The sequence below is a fragment of the Narcine bancroftii genome, chromosome 1, assembly GCF_036971445.1.
Source record: "Narcine bancroftii isolate sNarBan1 chromosome 1, sNarBan1.hap1, whole genome shotgun sequence".
NCBI classification, from domain to species: domain Eukaryota; kingdom Metazoa; phylum Chordata; class Chondrichthyes; order Torpediniformes; family Narcinidae; genus Narcine; species Narcine bancroftii.
Window position 1 is genome coordinate 119,252,186 of NC_091469.1, and position 13,995 is coordinate 119,266,180.

The 13,995-nt window shown below is 41.2% G+C and overlaps 1 protein-coding gene across 6 annotated transcripts in view; it reads left to right on the forward strand.

The window, feature by feature from the left end:
- Positions 1-13,995, forward strand: part of arhgef28a (Rho guanine nucleotide exchange factor (GEF) 28a) — a 378,379-nt gene that overhangs the window by 62,748 nt on the left and 301,636 nt on the right. For all 6 annotated transcript variants that reach the window (XM_069937151.1, XM_069937160.1, XM_069937184.1 and 3 more), the window contains exon 2: positions 9,814-9,857. In XM_069937151.1, the coding sequence (XP_069793252.1) occupies positions 9,825-9,857 (33 nt within the window). In that variant the 5' untranslated portion in view covers positions 9,814-9,824. The remainder of the gene's footprint in view (positions 1-9,813; positions 9,858-13,995) is intronic.

The following is a 13,995-nucleotide window of genomic DNA, read 5'->3' on the forward strand; positions in this document are numbered from 1 at the left end:
AATGAGAGGACTCAAGATTCGGGGGAGTAGACATGAGGAAAAATAATTCTTCCCAGAGAGTGGTGAATGTTTGGAATTCTCTAACCAGGGAAGTGGTTGAGGTTGCTTCATTGAACATATTTAAAATTTGGTTAGATAAATTTTTACATGATAGAGGAAATAGGGGATATGGGGAGAAGGCAGGTAGGTGGAGTTAGGTCATAAATTAGATCAGCCATGATTTTATTGAATGGCGGAGCAGGCTCGATGGGCCATTTTTGGCCTACTCCTGTTCCTACTTCCTATGTTCCTATGTTCCAGTACTTCCTATATTTGTTATAACCTCCTGCATCCATGGGAGCTTGGCAGTAAATATCTAACACTTCTGGTTACTCTGCTTTTTATGTAATAAGAATATATGAAACATAAAAGTAGAAGTTGACCAGATAGTTCAGCTGTTCAGTCAGATCATGATCCAATCTGAGCCTTGCCTCCACTTCCTTGCCCAATCCCCATGAAGATTCCATCATCTAGAGGCCAGAATTCAATCTATCTAGCTTTGAATATGTTTTATGTCTTGGCTCTCAATTACTTGAATTTTAATTTTTTTGTCTCCAGAGATGCTACCTAACTTTCGGAGCATTTCTAGCACTTTTCATTTTATTTCTGCAGTTCTTATTTGAGAATGAGAGGTTCTTTTATAGAACCTCTCATTGTGCAATCTTTCTCCATTTTTATATTCTACCAAATTGGGTAAGATGGTATGTAGTTCTGGTCAGTCTCTAGATGAGTTAAAAATAGTATTCTTATTTCCTGAATTATTATATTAATTGAAATCTGTTGATTTCAAAGGCATATTGTGACAGAATATTTTGAGATGGCTTGGACGAATTGTTAAAGCAGCTTTCACATATACATTCTAAAACACAAGACTTTTGCAGAGTGCTTTTTGCAGAAAGAACAGCAATGTTGCAGAATACAGCTGGCCTGGGAGAGCATGTGATCTTCGCAGGGAGATGCAGAACAGTTTTGCTCTCAGAGCGGGAGGGTGTGAAACAGAGAGAGAAGGAGTCTCAGAAATACATTTCAAAGGGACAAGCTGACAAACTTTGGAAGGCTGCCTAGTTGAAGGAGAAGATTGGCGGTCTGAAAGGTGACCTGAAAAAAAAGGGGATCATCTGGAGAACCCTGAAGGGGGTAAGTTTCGTCAGCAAGACTGATTGAGAAGGAATCAGTTGCGGATGTCCTGGAAAAGGAATCTCTCTCTGAAAACCAGCAAGAACCCTCCTGAGTGGTAACAATTTGCCTGTTAAGCACCAAAGCCTGGTGAACTTTGTTAATGCTAACTTCTGTGCATAGTACAAGAATTACCTGCAACCAATGAGATTGGACTGTGATCCAAAGAACTTTTCTAATCTTAAATATACATTATACACACCTGCGCTTAGTATTAGAGGGGGGATTAAGTAGGATAGGTAGGTTAAGTAAGTAGGTTAAGTAATAAGTTAAAGTTCAATTCTGAATTCTTGTTCAATTATAATTAAAAACTACTTTTGTTTAAATAACCCTGTGTTGTAATGCATAACTATTGCTGATGGTTTTTGGGGTCCTCTGGACTCTGTAACAATATTCCTAGCAGAAGTGTAGCAAAGGGGGTCAAAAGATTGATTATTTAAACTCATCAACTGTTAATTGGTCATAAATTGTAGAGATCACTGAGTATGCACAGATATCAAACATGATATAGAGTCAGAATTTCCAGTAGAGAAGAAGGTCTTTTGGCCCACCTTGTCCATGCTGTCCATGTACACCCAAGCTGATTCAATTTGCCTATATTTGGTCCAACTGAAGAAAAAACCATATGGAGCCACGGATAAACAGAAATAACATTTATAACATTCATTATTAGGAAGGTTGTGGAAGCTCTGAAGGGGATGCAGAATTGATTTACCAGGATGTTGCCTGGATTGGAAAATATGTCTTATGAGGCAAGGTTAGTAGAAATGGGACTTTTCTCTTTGGAGCAAAGGATGAGAAGTGACTTAATCAAGGTCTACAAGATTCTCAGAGGTAGACAGCCAGTGCTTTTTTTTCCTCAGGGCGGGAATAGCAAACAACAGAAGACATATGTACAAAATGAGGGCAGGGAAGTTTAGGGAAGACATCAGGGGTATGTATTTTTACACAGAGTTGTGGGTGCCTGGAATGCCTTGCCAAGGGTGGTGGTGGAGACTGAAACATTAGGGGCAATTAAGAGACTCTCAGAGAAAAGAAAAATAGAGGGTTATGAGGTAGGAAAGGTTTAGTATTTTCTTTTGGGTAGGAATATATAGGTTGGCACAACATTGATGGCAGAAGGGCCTTTATTGTGCTGTAATATTTTATGGTCTAAGTATTCTCATTGAATTAGGCTTTCTGATTTTTTTTGATTTTGGAAAGCTTGAAACTTTCCTTGTTTATATTATGAAGTGATGGTCATCTAAGGAAGGTAATACTTTGGATTTCTCACATAAGATGCTGGACTGACTCAACTGCACAACTGTAAGGAAGGGTAATGGATCGGGTAGCTTGTAGAGGTGCTGCTTCTGACCTCCACTGCTGTATGGGTGGGATTGCACCTTCTCCCTGTGACCACATTGGTGGTCCAATTTCCTCTCAAAGATATGCAAGTTGTTGGGATAATTGGTATTGTGAGTATGAAGGTGGGTGGAAGAATCTTGGAGGATGTTAATAGGAATAACGCCAATGATAAAGGACTAGTGTGAAGGAGTGCTTGACGGTTGGCGTTGAATTGGGTGACCACAAGATTCTATGGCCTTTGTCATCTCAACTACAAAACTTCTAGATGATTTAACAAAGAATTCACAAGTTGCAACCTGTGGTCATGGATTGGTCAGGCTGCAGGATCTATCTGTAAGGCAGAGGTGTCAAACTCGAATTCACGGAGGGCCAAAATTAAAAATTTGGACTAAGTCGAGGGCCGAACTAAATATTTATTGAAAATTTTCAACAACATCTGCATGTTTTCTCTTCTTTCAACATATATAATGTTAAACTTTTTCTTATTAAAATAAATGTTTAATAATAGTTTTGGATAAACTCTTTCCAGAAGCATTAACAAATGAGAAATAAAATATTCAATAAATAATATTTCTCTATAGAAGATTTGTCAAATGTTGCTAGTGTGCTGTCGAATAGTAAAATCTGAGGGCTATTGAGAATGTGGGAGAATAACATGATTCCTGAAACAATCAAATGGGTGACTGATTGTGGGCATGAACTCTAGCAGGGTTATTTCCCATGCCCTTTTTCCATTGGTACAGATATCCTTTGATTTACACACTTTTCAAGTTTTATGCCTAATGAGCTTGTATCCAGGTGCAGGACCATTTTTAACCAGGAATATATTTATCACTGTGACATGAAACTATTGGAAGATCGTTTTATCCTGAGATTAAAGTTCATAATCCTTACTCAGGCTTGTGTGTGGGAGGGCGGGGGTTTGCGGACGATTGGGTTGGACAACGACAGTGCGGGGGCATCGGCTCTCGCTGCAGGGCGGCATCTCGGCGGATCGGCGGCCCCGTCACCGTGAGTCGCGGGTCGGCCTGCGGCAGGGAGGGGGAGTGGGCAATGGTCCTGGCGAGGTCAGGCCCGAGGCCTCCGGTTCCGGGCGCTTGGAAGCGGCCTTGGCTTCCCCTGACACCAGCCAGGCCCCAAAACCAGAGTCCACGGTGAGACCCTGCAACGTAAACAGAGGAGGTGGGGGCGATTAGCAGGCTGACGCCAATGCATTCTGGGATTTGTTGTATTACTGTGCATGCGCTATACTGGCGCCACCTCTAATACATTTTTGAAATGATCTTGCGGGCCAAATATAATTATATCGCGGGCCAAATTTGGCCCGCGGGCCAGAGTTTGACATGTGTGCCCTATGCCATCGGAACTCTATAATTAGTAAGGGATTGCTTAAGGTGGGATGTGATTGCGAAGGAAAGGGTGAGAATCACTGCTCTAGACCCAATTGTTACTGAAATATTTTGCTTGAGAAAAATTGTCATTGGCCCATTTCCTTTAGCGTTCTGAAACCGTGCACATGACGAGTCAATGAGGGATGATTAAAGCAGTGGTCTTCAAACTTTTTCTTCCCACCCACAGACCACCTTAAGCAATCCCTTACTAATCACAGAGCACCAATGGCACAGGGACGCGAGTGGAAAGAAAAAGGTTGAGAACTGTTGTATTGTGGTAACTCCACATCTGATTAAGTTAATTGTTAGGCAAGTGGTCAGAGAAGGACCCCCTCCCCCCACCCCAAGAAAGGCTTAAATCACAGGAACAAAATAAGCTTCTGTCTCACTGCTCCCAATCTTACACACAGTCCTGATGTGGAATGTGGGGTCGCAGCTCCACGTTCACCCGAGTTCAGGTGCTGTCTGTGTGGAGTTTGTACGCTCTCCCCTTGTCTTGGACCAACAGGTCGGTCGCCTGACGAAGGCACCCGAACACCCTGTTGAAACGCCAGCGTCCGGGGCAATGGAGGAATTGGCTGAGAAGAGCGCGTTGCTCCCACCCCCCTCCCATGGTTGGAGAGGGATTAAACTGCAATCTCACGGCGCCGGGCTCGTCTCCAACAAAAGGAGCGGGAGGCAGGGTCCGCTGCGCACGGAGCGATGGGGAAGGCATCGCCAACGAGACGTTCGGTCTGGCGTCGCCGCTGAAGCGCAGACCCAGCGAGGATGGTCCCCAACTCCAGCCGCATCTGTGTGTCCGGGAGCCGGGCGGGCTGAGTGCGGCACTCCGATCCTCGGGATTCGGGACTCTGAGATCCCTCCACACCTCTGGCGTCTTCATTTTCACCTATACTGGCGCGGCGGCCAGCAGGCCAACTCTAATATATATTTAATATGATCTTGCGGGCCAAATATAATTATATTGCGGGCCAGAGTTTGACATGTGTGCTGTAAGGCATTGTAGGTTAACAGCAAAATTAAATTTTTGGAAGGTGTTGTCAGCCTCTAGCCAGAGGTCTTTACATTTTGAATTTTTGTAATCAACTGGGCGTTAATAGCATGTTTAAAAAGTATAAAAGTCATATTCACCATTCCTTCAGGTTTTAATTGTACCCAGACAGAGAGCACAATGCCTAATACAAAGAAATGAACAAAATAAAGAACAGTGACCTACCTGTACATGCCTTTCACATTGGCGAGGTCTGTGAAACAAAGGCTTTTTCATGTGTCAGGCCAATTTAGTAGAGCTTGATGGCATGAACTTTGTGGCGATAAAGCTTTGTTATGGTATTCGCTGCCCTACGCACCTTTACCAGAGACATTCAGGTCCTTTTGTGCACAATCCCAATCATTTAGTTTTTAAATATTTGGCAATTCATTTCTGGAGTTGATGAAAATCCTATTGGAATTTTGATAATACATGAGAGAGGATGAGAAACCGTGGAAATGTGAGTTTTAGAATTTGTTTTTATGCTTATACCCTGGAGAAAGTACCTCACCCAAAATCACGAAAATAATGTAGAAAAGAATTAATGAAACATGAAGACAGTGAGCATCAGCGAGAAACTGCCTTCATCATCTTTTCTTTAATTATCTCACCATTCCTTCCCTTTTAAACTTCTTGTGCCCAGTATATTTTGCTAAGATTTTGCTGTCTTCTAAAATGCAATAAAACGCTCCTGAAAACCTGCTAATTTGGAACAATTATATTTCTAAAAATTTCAATGTTTCCCAGAAATGCATCGTAATCCGTGAAGCCGATGCAGTGAAGAGGACCTGTTTCAGTGAAAGGCAAATTTAAATCATGTAAATGCAAACTTTTATTGCAAAATTTCTTTTTCTGTCTTCGTATTTTTTGCATTGTCTTCATGAAGTGCATCTCTGTGATGAGTAAGATGATTGTTCCAAAAAGTGAAAAATACTTCATGAAGAGTAAATTTGGACACGAGTGATGTGTTAAGTCCTTTGGTAGATTAATCTGTGTAGTCCTCACTTCGTAAAACATGAAAGTCTGTAGAGCCTGATTGAAGTAAAAACACCGAAATGCTTGAGGAACTCAGCTTGTCTTTCAGAATACAGACAGTGTTGGCTGGGGGAGGAGTCCAGACCAACAAAAGGTGTCAATTGGATATGATAAGAGGAGTGGTGAGAATTGATTATGTCTGTGTAAAAGGGAGAGAGAGAGCTGGAGGAAGGCGACGGGGTGTGGGGGGGGGGAAGAAGTGAGGTTGGAGGGGAAAGAAACCAGAGATGTTGAATAAATATGATCCATTTGGAGGGTGCCCAGTGTAAGGTAAAACATCATGAGATGGGAATGTGTAGGGAGTTACCCTGTACAGGGCAGTAACAAGAAGGGGAGGTGTCCTTGTACTCCTGTTAGGTAAAACATCATGAGATGGGAATGTACAGGGCTGTAACAAGATGTGAATGCATCCTTGTACTTACAAGATAAGAGAGACATTGATGGATTGAGAGGCAGGAAGCTAGCAGGGAAAGGATAGCAACAGTTTTAGTCATTGGACAAGTAATGATATGATGATGTTCTAAGCACATATCCAAGGGTATAAAAAATCACCATTTTGCTGATAACGGCAGAATGCATTCTCCGACTAACATGGTTGGTCGCAAGTGTTACAATCCGGTAATAAAGAACAAAGAACCCTGATTTCGACTCAGCCTGGTGTTTGTCTCACTCATTCATGAACAAAGCAGACCTAACACCAGTCAGAAGATGAAGTGCTGTTTCTCCAATTTGCAGGTAGTGTCAGTCTGGCAGTTCATGAGACCATAGTCAGACATGTCAGCAAGGGAATGGGATGGGGAATTGAAATGGGTGGCCAATAGGAGATAGTAAGACCTTGAGGAGCAATGTAGAGAAAAGAGACTTGATGAACAGCTACATAGTTCCATGCAATGGTGACACAGGTAGACAAGGTGACAAAGAAGTTGTTTGTCACTGTTACACTCCTCAGCAGCAATTGAGAGACACATAAATGAATGGGTTAATGGGTTAAGTTTAACACAAAATCTATTCACAAACTAACAATAATAGAATTAACCCAATAAACTTAACACCTGAACACCAGCCTGAATGGCAACTCTATATGAACAACAGATGTATGTGGAAAAAAAACCCAGACCATTACAGTCCAAGCTGAAATGCCCCAACAAAATCACCAACATTCCCAAAACAAAACCCCCAAGTCAGTCATGTCAAGTCTGTCAGTCAGGAAGGGTCAGGTCATGGATCTGGTCTCCAGGCTTGGGATTATTTGTTTCCTTGTCCACTGGTCTTTGGGTTTGAGGCTGTAACCAAATAACTGTGTCCCTATAGACTTTCAATCCTGTCAGGGGAACACGAGACTGGCTTGAGTTTTGAATGTGGTAACAACCACCTTTACTTCCTTCACCCGGGAATTTTCACAGTGACCTCCAGGTTACCACATGAGATTTATGCTTCCGAAGCCCTCCTTAGGGTTAACAAGTGACCTTCTGTCACAGGAGTCTTTCAAAGCCCTCTTTAGGGTTAAGAAGTGACCTTCTACCATGCAATTCCTCTCCTTTGGACATCCTGGCTTGAATGGTCCTGTGACTCCTGTTACACAAAGTCTTCCTCTTGATGGGAGAGGCACTGGCCAGTCCCACACACACTCTGGTTATCAGAGTTCCCCATATTGCTGTCAGGAGAACAGTGCTGGCACCTCTGGGCAAAGTAGCTCAGTCTTCCTTTTCCCACTGAAACTACTGGGTGAGCACACTAACAAACAGCTCCAGACGGTAGTGCTAGCACCTGTGAACAAAGCAATCAGCATGTTGCTTGCTGAAGCTGCTGGGTGAGCATGCACAGTCAGACCAACTGTCTGACTGTCTGGAGTCCAATCCATTGACTAACCTCAAAACCAATGCGCTGAGCTTTTTGAACTGCCCAGCAGGTGCCTCCAACTCTCCCCATTGGTGGAGAGAGGTTAACAGCTGCAGGCTTACTCTCCTGTGAGCCCATGGACTTCCAGCGTGTGGTTCCCATGCTTTGACAGCTTCAAAGTTCCTTATGGTAGCCCAGTGCTACAACAGCACATAGCAGCTGTGAAATCCCCTGCAGTAGGTTCAGTCCTGTCCTCAGTCAAAAATAAAATTGTCCAAGGTCCATAACAGGCACGGTTGACTTCAAAGGTCAGGGCAACATGTACAGGAACTGAGATATCTTGTAAAAATGTACAAAACACCGATGAGGCAGTGGTGAATATTGTGCATAGTTTTAGTCACCCAGCAAAAGGGAAGATACAATTAAGCTGGAAAGAATGCAGAAAAAATTCCTAAGAATGTAATTAGAATTGGTCGAGACTGGGTGAGGGAACCTTATAGAGGTTTATAAAATCATAAGCGGGATCGATAAGGTAAATAGGACAATGAGGGTGGAGGGCATTTGGAACTAGCTGCCAGAGAAATAATAAGGGGACAATTGTACCATTCAAAAGACATTTATACAGATACATGGTTAGGAAAGGGTGAGAGGGATATAGGCTGAATGCAGGCAAATGGGACTAGCTTTGTTGGCATGGACAAGTTGGGTCAAAGAACTTGTTTCCATGCTGTAGAGCTCTTGTCTACAGATGGGGTTCCTTTGTTAGTAAGCAGGAGTACTTAATATGGGGGTAAGACACAATGAGGGCTATGTATCAGGGACATTTGAAAGTATGTGCATCCAGTTATCCTCTTCAGGATTGTTTCACAATGTTATCCAAGATCCTGTTAAACATTGTTTAACAATGCAAAACAGATATCACTGATGTAAAACCAAAGATGGGAGAAGTGTGGGAAGAAACTGCCAATTATGCAGAACATTCTGTCTATTTAAATATGGAAAACATAATTAATAATTTATTCTGTCCTGGGAGAATAAGTAAATACATCACAACTCTTGCCACAGTTTACTTAAAGCACACGAGGAATCTGATGAATTACTTTCAACTTGCTGGGAAAAGGGTAGCCCTCCAAGACACTGAGAAAGTCTTGTCACCATCCAAGACAAAAGCGGCTTGACAGAGAGTCGTCAATGCTCCATTAACACTCTGTGGCTTTGGTGTGAACTATCTTTAAAATGCTGTTGGACCTCCAAAATCTACAGCTTGTGCCACCAACAAGGACAAAGGCAGCCATTACATGAGGTCATCACCATCTAAAATATTTCCTCCCAGAATTATGATAGGAATACCTTCACCAGAAGGACCCTTGCAGTGATATACATATTTGTCTGTATGAATTAAAGAAGAATAAATCATGTGATTTCCTAAATTAAAATCAATGCAGAACTACCTTTCTCTGTATATAATGGCTTCCTCACCAGGAGGCCTAAAAATATGTGCTGAGATTTGGGACTTGAGAATCGTTCAAACTGTTAACACCTTTATCTCGAACGATGTGATTGCAGAAACAATCACAGCTTCAGTTTACAGAAATGGAGAAATTGGTCTCGTCGATGGCCAAGAGGAGTTGCGTTCACAAGGTAGAAATGAACATTGAATGACAATGTACTCATGTTCAGTGTATAATAGGTGAAATTACTTTCTGAATTCTTATTGAAGAAATGAACATAGCTGTTTCTGTTAGTGCCCTGCATATCAAGCATTGGTAAAATAATATGTTGTAGCATATAACATTAACGATCTAACACACTGAAAGTCATTGCTCTTGAATTATAGATATTTCTTCGTCTTCTGGACAGAAGCAAATATTTAGTTTGGTGCTAGATTTGTTCTTAATATGCTGCAAAAATATTTGAATGTACTGTATTGTTAAAAAAAAAATCTGTTCCTTTACACAGATGTGGAAGAAATGGAGTTAAGCTGCCATGAAGTGCCAATATATGTAAGTAAAGTACTTGCTTTCCTGATTGCTGAATTTACACCTTTATTAACTTGTGTTAATTTTTGCTTGTGACCTGAAAATGAACATTGCTGGTGATGGAAGATTAAACCTTTTTGGTTTCAGGTACCCAAAACTACAGTAGGTTGGATAAACACAGCTAAATTCAGATTGAAGCTCCTGTTCCCATTACAGCTCCATTCTTCCCAGGTCAATCCTAACTTGTTTGTGTAGCAATTTTATTTTCTGTTCCTCACTGCATCCCTCCTGTGACTGTGGGCTTTTGGAATATGGCTGTGCCTTTATGAACCAAATTCATTTCACATTGGATCATGACAGGCAGAACATAGTGTGGAATTTGCCAGTCTTACTTAGCTCCAGGTCACATCATTGCCTTGATCCAAACATAGATTAAAGATCTTAATACTTCAGAAAAAGTGAGAGCAATTGTCTTTTTCATCAAGGTAGCATTTGTCCATACAGGACATTAAAGCATCCTGGTAAAATGGAAGTCAATGGTGTCAAAGATAAAGCATGTCACTGATTGGTCTTGCCTCACACAAATGGAAGATGGTTGTGATTATGGCAGATCAATCAGGTAGCATATATGATAGGTGGGAGGGAAAACCAAATAACTCTGGTCCTTTTGCTGTGAAATAGATTGCAATATGTTATCTGTTAATGAAATAGGTTGATGGAGTTTAACCTGTCCTCTGTACACTGGCTTCTATATTAATCTTCCTCTGTCCCAATGAAGAGTTTTGGTTTGAAATGTCAACCATTCTTTTACTCCCACTGTGTTGCCTCACCACTGAATTCCTTTAACAGACTGTGTTTGGCTTTGGATTCCAGCATCTGCTGTCTCATGTGTGTTTATCCATTTTGGGAGTCTGGTCTCAGACATGCGAATAACATGTTTTGTTTGAAAGAACACGCACAGTCTTTTTTCCCCAGGGGTAGATGATTTTAGAACTAGATGGCATAGGTTTAAGATACAAGGAGTGAGATTTAATAGAAAACTAAAGGGGCAACATTTTCTTTCAGAGTGTAGTCTGTATCTAGATTAAGTTAAATAGAACACTACAGCACAGTACAGACCCTTGATGTTGTGCCGACCTATATGTTCTTTTTTTTAAAAAAAGTGCTAAACCCTCCCTACTCCATCGCCCTCTAATTTTCTTCCATCCATGTGCCTTGGCATGTGAATTTTCTGTTTTTCCATGTTTTTAAAATCCATTTTTTGCATTTTGCAAATGATTCAGGAACTCAGATTAGAGCCCATCAGTTTTCTCACCATTACCTTTTTTATTTGAATATTTTATTTATGATTTTTCCAAACTCAGACAGTTCTAATAATTCACAGTACAACAACCCACATTCATCAGTCTGGATTTATTCCCCCCCCCCACCCCCCACTTCCCCACCTCAACAGAAAACAAAAAAAAAAATCTTGACCATTTAAATAAAGAAACTTGTATGAAAATGAAAAAATACATATTTAACATAAAAACAAGACACCACTAACCGAAAACAAGTAACAAATTAAAAAAGAAAAAGAAAGGAAAAAAAAACACATTAACACAATGCCCATCCTACAGGTCTCTTACATTCATCTCAACTTAGCCTGATTGGAATGGATCCCCCCAGCCTCCCCCCAGAAGAGGAAGGACGGGGGTGGGGGGCAGGGGGGTGGGGTGGCAGGCAGCGAAGTACAGGGGGCTGCACTCTAACCTTGCACCTATGTAACGCAGGTATGGTTGCCAGATTTTAAGAAAAGTTTCATATTTTTTACTTAGGTTATAGGCAATTTTTTTCCAAGAGAACATAGCTCTGCATTTCCATATTCCAACTTGCAATGCCCAGATGAGAGTCCGACTTCCTGACCACCGCCAATGCGATCAACACAAATTACTAAAGTTTAGAATTTCTATTATACCTAGAGGATGTGGAAAAATTCAAGAACGATTCTCGCAACATTTGAAACCTTATATTTGAGTTACTATTTAAGTAACGAATCTTTTCTAGACTTAAACAGGACATTATGTCCCTTAGCCGTTGAGCTGTAGGCACGGCAGCATCCTTCCATTTAAGCAATATCGTACACCTGGCTAAGAGAGAGACAAAAGACAGAACTCAGTATTTGGTTGGAGTTAAAAGAGCCTTATCCTCTCCAGGATAAGGGTGTAAATTTAAATTATGAATTAAGGTTAATGTTTGAAATACATCTCTCCAATAACCTTTGAGACTAGGACGCATCCAAAATGTATGGATTATAGAAGCCTCTCTCCTCTTAAAAATGTGATTTTTGATGTTCAAAATTTGGACAGATATGGGTAGGAATGGCAAGAGATATGGGCCAAATGCAGGCAAATAGGACTAGCCCAGAATGGCAATTAGGTTATCATGGATATGTGGGCTGAATGCCCCATTTTGTGCTGTCTGGCGCCATGACTGTGTATTGTCTTGCGGGGAAAATGAATAGGAAAGATTTATTCATTCTTAATTTTTTTTAAAATTATCAACAAGACACAGGATTTTGAATGACTGAGAAGGTAGATATTGAGAAGCTATTTTTCCTTCAACTGGAAAATGTGAATTAGCATGAGGAAATGGATTTCAAGTGAGAAAATAGATTTAAGGATCAAGCATGATCCTGCTGAATATTGGAGTTGATTGTAGAGGCTTTTTGGCCTACTACTGTTTCTATTTCTCATGTGTTTATATATTTTATTACAGACATAAAAATAGATTAACGTTCACCTGAAATTGTTTGTATAGCAGGAAATACAATAGTATTTACATCAAGTGAGCCAACGAATGGGATATAGAATTTAACTCCGAGAAGTGGGAGGTGTTGCATTTTGGTAAGTCAACGACCAGGGATTCAGGTTTGTGAAAAGTATATGAAAGGCATGAATAAGATAGAGATAGGTAAGTTGTTTCCATTGGTAGGGAAGACTAGAACGAGGGGACATAGCCTCAAGAATCAGAGTTGTAGATTTAGGATGGAGATGCGGAGGAACTGCATTTCTCAGAGGGCGGTGAATCTGTGAAATTCTCTGCCCATTGAAGCAGTGGAGGCTACATCAGTAAATATACCAGTATTTAAGACAGGGTTAGATAGATTTTTACATAGTAGGGGAATTAAGGGATATGAGGAAAAGGCAGGTAGGTGGAGATGAGGCCTAACATCAGAACAGCCATGATTTCATTGAATGGCAGTGTAGGCATCTTCAATGTAACAGCCAGTGAAGAACACGTTTATTCTTAAAGAGCAGAAACATTTAAAATATGACAAGTTTAGCAACACTCATGCAGTACCAGGTGGCCTACTCCTATGTTAATATTCTGTGTTTCTCTGGGGAAGGTATGACCTCTGCAAAATGGGCCAGTGTCTTGGGTAAACTTATACCTCTCATTTTGTTCGTTTTAGATTGGTCACAGTGTTTGAGCTACTGAAAGAAAATAGACACACACGCCGAGAGCAGTTCAGATTATACAAATGTTTATTACAAATTCAAAAGCTGATTTCACACTACAATATGCAAGCCCTTCCCAACTATACTTATCAACACTTGGACTGGTCCCAACTGCCGAAGCGAGGCAACGACTGCACACTTGTAGTAGGTGGTCAGGGCACCGGTAGCAGCTTCTCCACCTCCCCTGACCGGGACGTTGGCTGGACTCCAGATGTTCTTCATCTTCTTGCTGTGAGATGTTGCTACCTCTTGGAGAATCTCAAACTTCAGCAGTGGGACCATGGCTTATATTACCCAAAAACTGCTTACCCAAGCACCTATTTCCAGCACAGCAAGAAAGATAAGTGAGCAAGCTAGCATGCTAGGTTTCTATCGAATAACATAATTTTCAGCTTATCACTTTGAATACAATGGTTTATTTTGCATCAAGGCTAGGCCTCTGACAGTCTGTGACCAAAGCAAGCAGGAAGATTAAATGTTCTTGGTACACAGATGTCCTGTCTTTAGATAACAGCATCTCTGGCCCCTCGGTGGAATTTAGCTTATGTCTGCTGATTCTAAAACACAAGCAGTTTCTCAGCCTTGCAAAACCAAGAGCAGCAAATTAAAAAAACAGGTTAGAATCTTCCATTACAGCCGGTAGCACCTGAACTGGAAAGAGA